Here is a 13,680-nt window from a genome sequence, read left to right on the forward strand (position 1 = left end):
AGAGAGGCGCTGGGTCTTGCCAAATTCTGAATGAAAGTTGGGATGCTTTGGACTATGGCGAATTACTTAAGGTCCACCTCCAGTGAGATACAAGTGCAGCCACTACACCTATATCAAAGGAGGCCTCCTTCTGGCTTTACTGCACCAGAACTTTTATCTGCAGCAAGAGAGATTCCTTTGCATCTCTGACTATGAGGAGGTTTGAAGACCACAAGAGATTTCAGGTTTCCTAGCTGAACTTATATCCATTAGAAGCGGACAGAGTTGAAGACTGAAACTGTTCAGTGGCCAGAATCTGGAAGTGCTGGTCAGGGCATGGCGATAGACCTGAGATCAGGATGTGCCACAACAGGGAGCTGGCCAGTCACTCTTGCACCGTCACTAGAATGAGGGCCTTTCTGATGCCCAGCAATGAACATCAGGCAGGTGAGCTCTGTTTGTGGGGATAAGAGACTATAATGTAACCAACACAGATAAAGCTAAAGATCTTGCCATTATTTCACTTCCCCATGATTACATAGGGTACTTGCTGTAGGCTGGCAAGGCTTTATGGTATGAAACAGAAGACTGAATTCCCTTGTTACTGTAAACAGCTGGTAGATGTCGCTCTTACCTCACATCTATAGAGCTTTGTCCTTGTGTCGTGGGTATCCTCAGAGAGCAATTAAGTCCACTGTGGGCAGCTAGTCTTGCCTGCTTTCCTCTCAGCTGTTAAATCCAAATGGTCTATTCACTCCCTTCCTCACATCATTGAGTCCCAAGGACAAGACGATGATATGTCCGAACAGAGCTCCTGTGGCTAGTGAATCCACTGGGTCTAGGAATGTCTCAAGATTCGTTTCCTCCTAATCCCATGACTTTAAAGAAAGCATAAAAGAGATGGGGGAAGGGCCGGATATCAAGGAGCTTTGGCACAGAATGACTCAGACACTGAAGTGATAGTTTGCAAAGGGTTATGATTTAAAAGCATCCTGCCTGGGCTAATCTCCTGGAGGAAGTGGTGAATGATAAACTGATGAAGTACAGTGGGAAGCAAAAGCTCGCTTGTGAAGGGGAGCTCTGCTGGTGGTGTTGGGAGTTGACTTAGCATCTTCAAACAGGGATTTTAGTACCATGCTCTTTTAATTTGCTTCTGCTGCCCATATGCTTTGTTCAGAAGCTTTGAGCCAACTTCTTGTTGCTTGGAAATATAGGCTATAATTGGGGAAACTGGTCAGATGAGGTTCTGTGGCAGCTTTGCTTAGTTTATACCAACACATTTACCTTAAGGATGGACTCTTTGGCTACGTCTAGACTGGCATGATTTTGCGGAAATACTTTGAATGGAAAAGTTTTTCCGTTAAAAGTATTTCCGCAAAAGAGCATCTAGATTGGCACGGATACTTTTGCACAAAAAGTGCTTTTGTGCAAAAACATCCAGGCCAATCTAGACACACTTTTGCACAAGAAAGCTCTGATGGCCATTTTAGCCATTGGGCTTTCTTGCGCAAAAAATTAAGGTGCCTGTCTACACTGGCCCTCTTGCACAAATATTCTTGCGCAAGAGGGCTTATCCCTGAGCGGGAGCATGAAAGTATTTGCGCAAGAAGCACTGATTTTGTACATTACAAAGTCAGTGCTCTTGCATAAATTCAAGTGGCCAGTGTAGACAGCTGGCAAGTTTTTGCGCAAAAGCAGGTGCTTTTGCGCAAATTTTTGCCAATCTAGACGCACCCTTTGAGGGTGGAGGGTGTAGGAGTCAGGGTTGGAGGATGAGCAGGGGACTCTGGGGAAGAAAGTTAGGGGGGCTAAAATCCCTCACTCCATGATTTGTAACAGATGCTTGCTCTTCCCCTTCTTGTCCCTGTCAGGGAGTGAGAGCGAAGTGCACAGCTCGTCTGCCCCCTGCGCTCCCCATCGAGAGAGCTTTAGCCCTTCCCCCACCCAGCCTCCCTAAAGGCTGCCTGGGGAGGGTGGGACACCCGGGACTGGGGCAGGCACACTTCCACTAGCCCCTTTCACCTGCCTGGTGATTCTGCCTTTTTTCTGTATGGGTTTCAATCCCATTCCGGGCATATCCCATTGTCCTGGCACAGCCAAACCCTGACCTGGCTTTAAATTATGATAAGAGGAAGCTTTACGGTAGATGTCAAGATTTCTTTCTGCCCACCAGTGCCATAAACTTGCATGTGTACATGCACATCTGTGAATGCCATGGGAATGGGGGAACAGCTGGCTTTGCTGTAGCGATGTGCAGCTGAAACCTATTAGTCTTGCTTGTGATGTGTGAGCCAGATCCTATCGCAGGATGAGGACTTGGAAGATTCAGGTTCTATTTCCAGTCCTCTACTGCTCTCCTAAGTGACTTTAGGCAAATTGTTTTGCTTTCATGTGCTTCATGTGCAAAATGAGGATGGAATGGAGCTAGCCTCTTTTGCAAAACACTTTGATATTTTTAATGTGGGAAAACTGCAATGCAAAATCTAGATGTTCCTTACTATTCGCTCTGAATTTGGTATTAATTTCCACAGGTTTTCTCTTTTATTATCACGTCCTTCACCGTCCCATGCTAGATCAGCACATCCACTCCCTGCTGCTCATTGCCCTGTTCGGTGCAGCCTTCAGCATCCTGGTGGAAGCCTTCCTGCGTGATAACATTGTCTTGGAGCTTTTCAGGACTAGCCTCACCATCCTGCAGGGAACCTGGTTCTGGCAGGTCAGTTCTGATTCAAGGCTTTCAGCTTTGTTCTAGGACTGAGCATTGGGATGGGGAATCCTGTGTGTGTACATACAAATCAGTTGTCACTAAAGGATAATCTTTCAGTGTTTACTTTGCAAATGCTCCAAAACCCATCCATGAATAATTGTCCTGAAAACATACTGAGCCCAGATCCTTTACTATGACAATTGACCATGAAATAATTGATTTTCTTTACTGACTTGTTCTTTTGTAAATTAATAAACAAAATTACTTTCTGTGATCAAGAACTTTTGCCATGTTCTCCTAGCCATGTACTATAGCTATCTTCCTCCATGTTTATTGCACATAGTGGGGCTTCACAATATTCCGTGTGGTTTAGTGGGAAGAAATCCACATACAGTTCTAGACTGTCTGGCTATGTCTACACTGCCTCCATTTTGCACAAAAAATATGCAAATGAGGTGAAGCGTGGAATATCACCAAGCCTCATTTGCATAATTACTGAGGCTCCGTTTTTGTGCAAGAGGCTTTTGTGCAAAACCCCCTCTTGTGCAAGAACTGTTCTTCCACATTTCTTTCAGGAAGAACGGCTCTTGCGCAAGAGGGGGGTTTTGCACAAAAAGGAGCCGTCTACACAGCTCCTTTTTGCACAAAAGCCTCTTGCGCAAAAATGGCCCCTAATTAATTATGCAAATGAAGCATGGCGATATTCTACTCCTCGCTTCATTTGCATAAGTTTTTGCGAAAGAAGGCTGCAGTATAGACATAGCTTGAGACGGCTTCTGGGTGGTGGAGCAGTGGGGTTAAGGCAGGCTTACTCCTGCCCTGGCCCTGCACCACTCCTCAAAGTAGCTGGCATGTACAGGAATGGCTCCATGGTGTCATGTGCTGCCCCTCATCTACAGGCACTGAGCCTACAGCCTCTACTGGCCACGGTTCCCTATTGTTGACCAATGGGAGCTGCAGGAGTGGTGTCTGCAGGCAAGGACAGCACGTGGAGACCCCCTGCTCTGCCTTTTTCAGGGGCTGCAGGGACTTGCCAGCCACTTCCAGAAGCAGCAATTACCACAGGGATAATGAATCCAAACATGTCAGGTTAGGCATTTTAGATCTCACTACTCAAAGAATTAAATGTAAGCATAAGAGAGAAATGAAAATGATGAGATGCACAGTCCAGTCAAAAACCAAAACTAACCCACTTTGTTACTGGCATTGCCACGCTCCTTCCACCCCCTTCTCTCTGTGTGGAGACAGGGTACAGAAGTGGAGGGAGGTGGGACACCCTGACATCAGCACCCCCCTCCCTTCTGCCTCCTACACCCTGCACAGCAAGTACGAGGCTCCCGGGGGCAGCTCCAAGGCAGAGGGCAGGTGCAGCCTAACAGCGTGTGTGGGGGAAACTGAAGTGCCAGAGCTTGACAGCTTCCTGGCCAAACCAGTCAGGGTCACCTGTCAGAGGCCCCAAGATCTGCCGGTAGATCCCGACCTGCTGGTTGGTCTCCACTGGTTAAATATGTATCTGTAGAACTAAGTGGAACACAAGATAAATATTGGTCGTGTTTTCTTTCTTCGCGTGTAACTTCTCCCTTCCCTGTGACTCAGTATAGGGAGCTTCCTTTCTAATAGAATTAAATGTATAACAAAAGTTTGCCAAGCAGCTCTTGGGAACTGTTCATTGATAAAGATGGTGAGCCCAGAGCCTTCCCCTTCTCAGCGCGGCATTTATTGATCTAGACTGGGGTGGGGAACTTCAGGCCCAGGGTCTGGGTGTGGCCCCCGGCTCCTGGACGCAGCCCTCTGAGGCTTAGGCCCTCTCCAGCATTAGGGAGCCCACACTGGCACTCCAGCTCCCCCACCATGGAGCACACAAAATCTACTAGGCTGGGCCCCTAGACTCTGGTGTGCCAGGGGAACATGGGGAGTGTCTTTCTCCTCAGTTGGGGGCCACATCACTGAGGGGTTTTTGCTTTTTCGTTTCTCACTTGTGTGAGGCAAGTTGGCTTTTTTTTCGGTGGGTCAGCGGTCCCTCACTCAAAAAAGGTTCCCCAGCTCTGTTCTAGATTTTTACTTCAGTGCTTTTCACTATAGTCACCTTAACTTATTTTCACAATGCTCCTCAGAAATCAAGGAGTGTCACCATCCCATTTTGTGCATAAGGAAACTGAGTCATGGATTTTAAATGACTTGCCCAAGGTCAAATAGCAAGTTTATGGAACAGATGTGACTTGATGTGACTTCAATTCCAATCCAATGCTTCCGCCACAATTCCAGCCTTGCAGCTGAGTTGAGGTCAGCCCCCTCCGCCCCTGCCATTAGTGATCAAAGCATTGTAATAATGAGGGTGAAGTGGCATGGTGCGGGAGGGTCTGGCATGCACTCGTTTCTCAAAGGTAACAAATCTTTTTATTCTAACCAGATTGGGTTTGTTCTGTTCCCACCATGGGGAGGCCAAGCTTGGGTTGAAGATGACCATAGCAACATCATGTTTGTCACCATGTGCTTCTTCTGGCACTACGCAGTGGCTATTCTCATCACGATTACCAACTACACTCTCGCTTACTGGTATGTTAATGGTGGAAGGATGGGGATGAGAGGGAAACAATTTGTATAAAGCAGAATGGCTTATATCATGACCTGCAGTACAAAGTCATGGCTATGTTAGTGGCTTTAAATTTCAAAGCAAGAGGTATATTCTTCACTTGCTAAGTGCATCCATTCAAACCATGCCAGCAAAAGTTGCCTGTGTTACTGCAGAACAGCCAAACCCATCAAACCCCCATTTCTTTGCACTGGGTGCTGGCTGGCCATTGAAAATGAAGAATTAATTTAAAAAAACGAATGAAAGCATCAGCAGTCAAAGCATTGCTGGAAATACGTATCGTGGCACTGAAATGTCTATTACATTCTAAGGATCTCAAAGCACTTTAAAACAGCAAATAATCTAGATTCACAACACCTTTGTTTAGAAGGTAGAGCAAAATATTGCCAATCCCAAATATTTTTGCAAAAAGTACCTAGACTCCAGAAAATCATGAGGCTACCTTTAAAAAAATCATTATTTTAAAAATAAGTAAATATATTTGGAGTTCCTTTGAAGACTTCCTGGTTTCTGAGCTTTCCTGATACAACAGGGTTAGCTTTCCATGTAACCAAGAGTATGTCTACACTACAGCACTAATTCGAACTAACTTAATTCGAATTAGTTAATTCGAACTAAGCTAATTCGAACTAATGCATCTAGACCTAAAAACTAGTTCAAATTAGCATTTTGCTAATTCGAACTAGCATGTCCACATTAAGTGGACCCTGAACCGGGGTTAAGGCTGGTCGGAAGCAGTGCCGGCAGGGCATCAGATTAGGACTTAGAGCATGGAGCTGCTGCCTCAGGCTAGCCGAGGGCTGTGCTTAAAGGGACCCGACCCCCACCCCGGACAGACAGTTCTCAGGGTTCCCTGCTTGCTTGTCTAACTCGATGAGGGACAGCAAAGCAGTCCTGGCTTGGAGTGCCCTGAGTGCCCACACTTGGCACATCACAGCACTCGGCCATCAGCCTGGCTGCACTTGCCGCAGGCTGCCATCTGGGGAGGAGGGGTCAATCGGGGGGTTTCAGGAGAGCTTCTACCCCGAGGAGCCCACAGAGCCACCCCAGTCCTCCCCATCGGGGGCTCATACCACATTCCTCCCTCACCTCCTTCCACTTACCCCTTCCCAGCCCCCCTTCCTGATGTACAAAATAAAGGACACGTGTTCAAAAATAGAAACTCTCTTTATTGAACAAAACTTGGGGAGACTGGGAAAAGGAGGTGGGAGAGGGGAAGAGAGAGGGTGAGAGAGGAGAGGACAACTAAAATGATCAGGGGTTTGGAACAGGTCCCATATGAAGAGAGGCTAAAGAGACTGGGACTTCTCAGCTTAGAAAAGAGGAGACTGAGGGGGGATATGATAGAGGTCTATACAAGCATGAGTGGTGTGGAGAGGGTGCATAAAGAACAGTTCTTCATTAGTTCCCATAATAGAAGGACTAGAGGACACCAAATGAAATGAATGGGTAGCAGGCTTCAAACTAATAACAGAAAATTCTTCTTCACAAAGCAAATAGTCAACCTGTGGAACTCCTTGCTGCAGGAGGCTGTGAAGGCTAGAACTAGAACAGAGTTTAAAGAGAAGTGAGATCAAGTCATGGAGGTTGGGTCCATGGAGTGCTATTAGCCAGGGAGTAGAAATGGTGTCCCTGGCCTCTGTTTGTGGAAGGCTGGAGATGGATGGCACGAGACAAATGGCTTGGTCATTGTCTTCAGTCCATCCCCTCCAGGGTACCTAGTGTTGGCCGCTGTTGGCAGACAGGCTACTGGGCTAGATGGACCTTTGGTCTGACCCAGTACTGCCATTCTAAGCTCAGGGCTCAGGGTCGGGGGTCTTAGTGGACCACCTTGATTTTCATGCAAACCTGCTCCTGGGTGGCCAGGCTGGCAGCTATCCTGCCCTAGATGGCCACTTTCCTGTGCCTAGTGCGGAGGACATGGATGAGGTCCACGATGTCTGCACTAGACCAGGCAGGCGCCCGCCTCTTGTGGTCCTGGGCAGGCTCCCAGGAGCCGCCAGCCTGATCCCAGGAAGAGGCGGAGGGCTGGGTGGCAGCGGGTGGCTGGCTGGAGCCGTGCCAGGTGCAGGGTCTGCTGGCTGGGTGCTGGCAGGCTTGCACCTGGCACGGGCACCGTAGCCAGCCCGTGCCCCTTTAAGGGCTCCAGGGCCAGGAGGGAGGCTGACGAGTTTCCCTGGTTTGGCCCAGAGTGGCCACCAGGGCAAGCTGGGGAGGGCTAGCCTCCCACTCGTTCGAATTAAGTGGCTACACAGCCCTTAATTCGAACTACTTAATTCGAACTAGGCTTAGTCCTCGTGGAATGAGGTTTACCTAGTTCGAATTAAGCGCTCCGCTAGTTCGAATTAAGTTCGAACTAGCGGTTCTTGTGTGTAGCGCCTATCAAAGTTAATTTGAATTAACATCTGTTAGTTCGAATTAACTTTGTAGTGTAGACATACCCCAAGAGGGTTCTCCATCTATCTTAGATGTTGGTATAGCCCCAGCACTATAATACTTGAGTGCCGCACAGTCTGTCTTTATCTGGAAAATGAGCTGGTGAGGGAGGGAAGTACTTTCATCTCCATTTTACAGATGGGGAACTGATGCACAGAGAATCCTGAGTTGCCCAAAGAGACACAGGCAAGACACTTTTTTTTTCAAATGAAAGATGGGATATTCAATATAGTCACAAGCTGGAGCTTCAGAAAAAAACATGAATTATCACAAGACTTGTGATAAAATCATGAGAGCAGGCAACACTGGTATCCTGGATGTTACACTTTGGTTCTGTGATGTGATGGGAGCCTCAAGGGTTAACACCGACTACCCAGTGAAAACTACTGGAAGATGGTGAAACAAATGATTTTTATTAAGTGGAATGATTTTTTTTTATCAAAACTAACAATTAGCAAATGGTTTTTTAAACTAGCAATTGCCCAATGCTTTTACAGGGTAGAAAACCCTAAACTTAGCTGTACTTAACTAATTACAAACTTCTTTGATTACAATTCAACTATACCAAATCACTGTCTCTAATTTGCTTAACAAAAATTACAAAAACAAAGCCAATATAATGATAATAAAAACTTCGTCCAAAGCCAGCCCCTCTATGGTTATTTTAGGGCAGCTGGTGGAGTTAGTCATAAATCTACTTTTATAACTTAACAACTCCAGGGCTTCTATTTCTAACACTTATATTTAACCTAAATACAACACTACTACACAACACAAGTTTATACAATTTACACAGTGTGGTTAACAGAACTTAGATACACTTTACAGAATTACACAGTGAAATTAACACAATTTAACTATTAATTAAACCAATAACCAATACATTTAAGCAATACTTACAAATCCAGCAATGATAACAACACAAAGACACACTAGAACTCGGAGCATGCTCAGGACTCGTGCACCCCTATATTTGATTCGAAGGGTGGGGAGGCAGCCTCAGGGGGATCAATCCTTTAGCCGGGCAAAAAAAGACACATGCCCTCAATACACAAAACCTCCGTCGAACAAAGGGGGAGAGGGTCTTTTATACAAAAATTTGGTGTCTAATGCCATGCTAGGGTCTGCATTTGGCAGGGCCTGATAGGCTAGTGATGAGGTAGTATGATACTGCCCTATAGGAATTTCCGTGATGTATGCGTGATCCCCTCTGGACAGGACCAGATGGGGCATAGTTAGTGTGAGACAGTTGTGTTTTATTACCCTATGTTTGCTTTTTCCCTTGCCCCTAAGACCGGTCAAGCTACGGTCAAATGAGGTTTATCTGTAAGTGCAGCTGGGCGCTATCTAGTCATGCTCACCTCCATGTTTTCTGGTGCCTGTAAGGTCAAATTCCATTCACAGAAACTGCATTGTGCTTCCCATGCTCCTCTGAGTATCCGGGTTTTGTGTGAGGGGCCTTGTGTGGCAGGATGGGCTGTACGCAAAGGCCGTGGACAGAAAAAGCCTGCTTTACAACACTGGAAACCCTCAGATTGAAAACAAACAGCCACAAGAGAGTAAGGGGTATATATTTTTTTTCAGCCTAGCTGAGACAAGGCTTCCCTTTTTTTAAGTGTTATTTGCAGCTGTATTTTTAGGCCTACAAAACAAATTGGGAGCCAGATTCATAAAGATGCTTAAAGATTTAGATAAGTGTCTTTGAAAATGAGATGTCTATCAGTATCCATAGAGTCCCTAAATACCTTTAAAATATGACCTCTAACTCTCAGATTTGTGCCTGCACTCAGGCACTTAGAGGTGCAGATACTCTGATTTGGACCCACAGTTCAATCCCAAGAGCAAAAAAGTAATTTTTAAACTTTGTGAGTATAACTTGTGCCTAGGAGAAGAAAACTTACCCCCGTAAATAAGATGCCCTCTATCACACTGGACTTCTGTGGCCAAGCTCTGTAATAGAAACACGGGAATGTTTCTGAGTCACAGAAATGTTTTTCTTCATACTTCTCACCATAAACGCAAAGAATATTTGACTGTATCACACTAACATCAGTATAACCCATCTGTACCTGAACCGTATCCAGCTAATGCCCATTTGTCTGAATATCTTGCACTTGCTCATCTAGCCCTGCAGTGACTACATTAAATGCAGTGTTTGGCACCTTGCTATTGTTGGCCCTTAGAACAAGACAGCCTTGTCTCTGCCTGCTGTGAATCAGCTCCCTGAAACCACTAGCCTCTCTGGCAGTACAAAGCAGATGTGGCTCTCCCTGTACAGGTTAGCAATAGGTACATGCCAGACTCCTTGCAGGGAATGCCCCCAAGGACTGCATCCAATCCCTGATATGCTAAAATCTCTCAGAATTACCAGGGCTGCTATTCCAGCCCCACGTAATGCCTGTAATCCTGCTACAGCCCCCGGATAGTTGGCATTAGGAAACAGATTTCTAAGTAAGAAGGGACAATTGTGATCATCTAGTCTGCCCTCAAAGATAATGCTTAGGGCACTGTGTGAATAAGGGTTTCTTCCTTTTGGGACCATTCTCCAGGAGAACCAAACATGGGGCTTGCTGGTAAGAGGTGAAATTTGTCTGTCGAGTACTTGGTGGAGGTGTCTTTCCAAGTTAGATGAGAAGGGATGTCTTCCTCAAGAGTACAGGGTAAGGTGCTTCCTATAAAGAGGAGGCACACCCAATGCAGCTCCCCATCTCCCTTATATTATATGTGTCTTATATTGTAGTGCATCACACAGGGGACTGAGATCTTTCTGGAGATCCGGAGGTTCAATGCTAGAAAGTCTCTTCTGGCCGATGGGATCCCTTTTGGTGGCAATTGATTCAGGAAAGAGGTATCACTGCTCACCTGCAGCTCATCTGGACTTTGCCTTCATTCCTTCTCAGCTCCTAGCTCGTGGGTCACTCACAGCACATGAAGAATCTGATGCAGGGGAGAATAGAGAAATCATTCAACATCATAGAATAACACAAACCACTGCAACTGGCACAAGCAAATTCCTAGCGTAGTATGTGATCCCAATATTAGTACGTAATATGTACTAATATCAGTGGCCTGCAGAGCAGGAGTGGTGGGTGGTGGTTTCAGTAACCATGACTATTATTGTTTGTGTGTTACAGCTGCATTCAAAGATGTAAGAGAAACAATGGAGAAATAGATATTGGACTTGGGATTCGGAAGCAGAAAAGTGACAGAAGCTCCCTTGCTACCCTCTTAAATGGATCAGATGAAGAATGAAGACTTGGCTGATGTCTCTTATTTCATAAAAATTATGAAAATCGATTTTTTTAATCGGAGGAATATTTATATTGTATTATCAAGAAGGCAGATCCTGCAATTTTATTACTGAACAGTATGCGCAGACTCAAGATGTAATCTCTGCTCTCTTCCATAAATTCCCTGAAACAACTTTGGATCTGAAATGGGTGCTTAATCTCCTACTTCTGAGTGATTTCTTTAATGGCACAATCAAATGCAGAAATCCCCAATGTCAGGACTTATGGGATCTTAGGTATGTGCTGTCTCCATAGTGATGGATCAGAGCCTACAGCCTGTCACATTTTTAGAGTGAATTGAGGGCTGACCTGTCATGATCAAAGTTGGAGAAACCTGGAGATAGAGTTTCAGTAACTCTAATGACACGCTGTGGACTGACAGATTCGAAAGGGAAGCAGGAAGAATGCAGGCGAATTCTAAAGTATGCCAAGGAACGGGCAATGTCATTCCTCAAATAGACACTACTGAAACTTTGTACCACAGCTGTCCATTTACAACTTTTTATATTTTTGAGGCAAGCTTTATAAAGACTGAAAATGATAAAAAAAAAAATCCTGCTTGACAAAATGTCCATAATTCATTATTTTATAATCTGAGTTTTGCACGGCACTAATAAACCTTGCCTTCCTACTCTTTGGCTTGTTTGGCTTCAGATTTTGTACTGCTGCCTAGCACCAGAGTATAGAAAAGATATCCAATCTACTTTACATAGGAGTCAAAGTCCCTAATGGTTATCCCAGAGACTGAGGCAATGTTAATGAAACTTTTGGTTTTTGACAGATGTAAACTATATTCCTGAAGGTTGGAGAGGACAAATGTGAGTTCCCCATCCCTGTACTGCATGGACTGAGTTAACCTTCATCCAGCCCAATGAAGGTTGATTTTGGGACACATTCCTCCTTCTTCTGCTTCTTAAATCCCATTCCTAATCTCACGCAATGATTGATTGTGTGGTGTTTTGTTTTTTAAGGTGCCATATAATCCCTTCAACGAACTGCTGCACGGGTTCCACTCCAAATATGGAGTAACCGAATCCTATTCTGTAAAAGCCACTCTGTTTATTCACACCTAGCAGGGGTGAGCTGTCTGCTGGCTTGCTGAGTGGTCCCTGTGGGTCTGGTCAGGTGTTGCTGGTCTGCTCTGACCCAGTTCAGCAAATGTACAGGTCACAGAATCTCCAGGTGGGGAACCCAGAGTAAAACAAGACCCTGAATGGAGTTTCCCAGCTTTGCTGGGATAGCAATCCTAGTCTCCAGGGAAAGGACCCTGTCCCCCTTCCTTGCTGAACTTGTCGGCCATACCAGCTCCCACCAAGGCACGTTCTGCACAATGCTTGTGTATGGTAACGAATATAGCAATACGTTTTAACTTATAAACTCAAAACATCAATTCCAACCACAGGAACAAAATTCCTCTGGAACGATGGGCAAGCAACATTATAATTAATGTAAATAACGATGTAGCTTCCTCCTTCCCTATAGAGGGAACAGAATTTCATCCCTTTGTATCTTCAGGCCCTGAGGATTACACTATTATTGGGGCATTTGTCTCTTTGTTCACCTACATGTGTGCCTCTCTCTAGCATTGAGAGAACGAGGAGTCCTTTTCTGAGCCGCCATAGGGATGGGCAGAGTCACTTTCCCTGTGAATAGGACACTGTAATGAACCACTGTTGCCTACATCAGCAGCTGCCGTGTGTCTGGTCCCTTCTGACACAACAAAGAGAGGTGTCTGCCAAGGGCATTAAGAGAACTTGCTGACCACGCTCTATTGTTTCTTCAACCTGCCCTTGCCAGATAATTAGATCCAGAGAGACACTGGAAATGCTGCTCGCTAGTTCAGATAGGCATGATCTGACGCTGGGTGTGGGGGAGCCAGGGAGAATTTATATATATATTCTGGGATGCCAACTGCATGGCAAAATCCAAAGTTCAAATCTTTATATCCTTGGATACGAATGGTGCTCTGCCGCCAGACTACAGTGTGTTTTACTAACTGGTAGGAATAGAATGAGAATTGATTTTATTTTTGTCCTGGCCTAACCACTTACTTGTTTTCCAGTAGACTCCATTATATCTATCTTTGGATGTATGTTTATGCACCCAGGAAAGGCATGGTTTGCAATGCATGTTAATGTCCTATTGAGCTTGTGTGAGCGTGGGGAGAAGACTTTAATGCTGTTTAAAGTGTCTCATTAACAATGGTGCAAAAGCTAACAGCATCACTTTATCTGAATGCTAGATTTCCTACTTTCCTATTTTTCTTGCTTCCACTGAATAGATTTATTCTGCATTCCTGAACACTAGAAGTGTGAATGAACTGATGCATAAATAATCAAGAAACAGCATCTCATCACAATTAATCCAGTTAACAAGCATCTTAATTGTAAACTGCAAAGATCTGAACTATTTTACACAATCAGCATTTTGCAGAAACCATTTTTTCCTCCAGTAATGTGTTTTGAATATTTTACCTAAATGTGGTGCCTTATTCCATCCCCCTCACAAATCTTGCTGTGAGCATCTTTCAGAATTATGTTTCTTCTCTGATCATAAGTGAGCCTATATCCAAATGGAGACAAGCTGGATTACCTAAATTGCAATGAGGTCAAAATAAGCTTAATTGAACAATAAGTAGAACTGAAATGTCACTGCAGAGGATTTCTGCTTGTATA

General features: G+C 45.0%; 1 protein-coding gene across 3 annotated transcripts in view; it reads left to right on the top strand.

Moving 5' to 3' along the window:
- The window catches only part of LOC142818234 (transmembrane protein 45B-like), a 37,557-nt gene extending 25,918 nt beyond the window's left edge, over positions 1–11,639 (top strand). For all 3 annotated transcript variants that reach the window (XM_075909670.1, XM_075909671.1, XM_075909673.1), the window contains 3 exons: positions 2,511–2,695; positions 5,097–5,242; positions 10,850–11,639. In XM_075909670.1, the coding sequence (XP_075765785.1) occupies positions 2,511–2,695; positions 5,097–5,242; positions 10,850–10,967 (449 nt within the window). In that variant the 3' untranslated portion in view covers positions 10,968–11,639. The remainder of the gene's footprint in view (positions 1–2,510; positions 2,696–5,096; positions 5,243–10,849) is intronic.
- Positions 11,640–13,680: the final 2,041 nt, after the last annotated feature.

The sequence above is a fragment of the Pelodiscus sinensis genome, chromosome 26 (genome assembly GCF_049634645.1).
Source record: "Pelodiscus sinensis isolate JC-2024 chromosome 26, ASM4963464v1, whole genome shotgun sequence".
NCBI classification, from domain to species: domain Eukaryota; kingdom Metazoa; phylum Chordata; order Testudines; family Trionychidae; genus Pelodiscus; species Pelodiscus sinensis.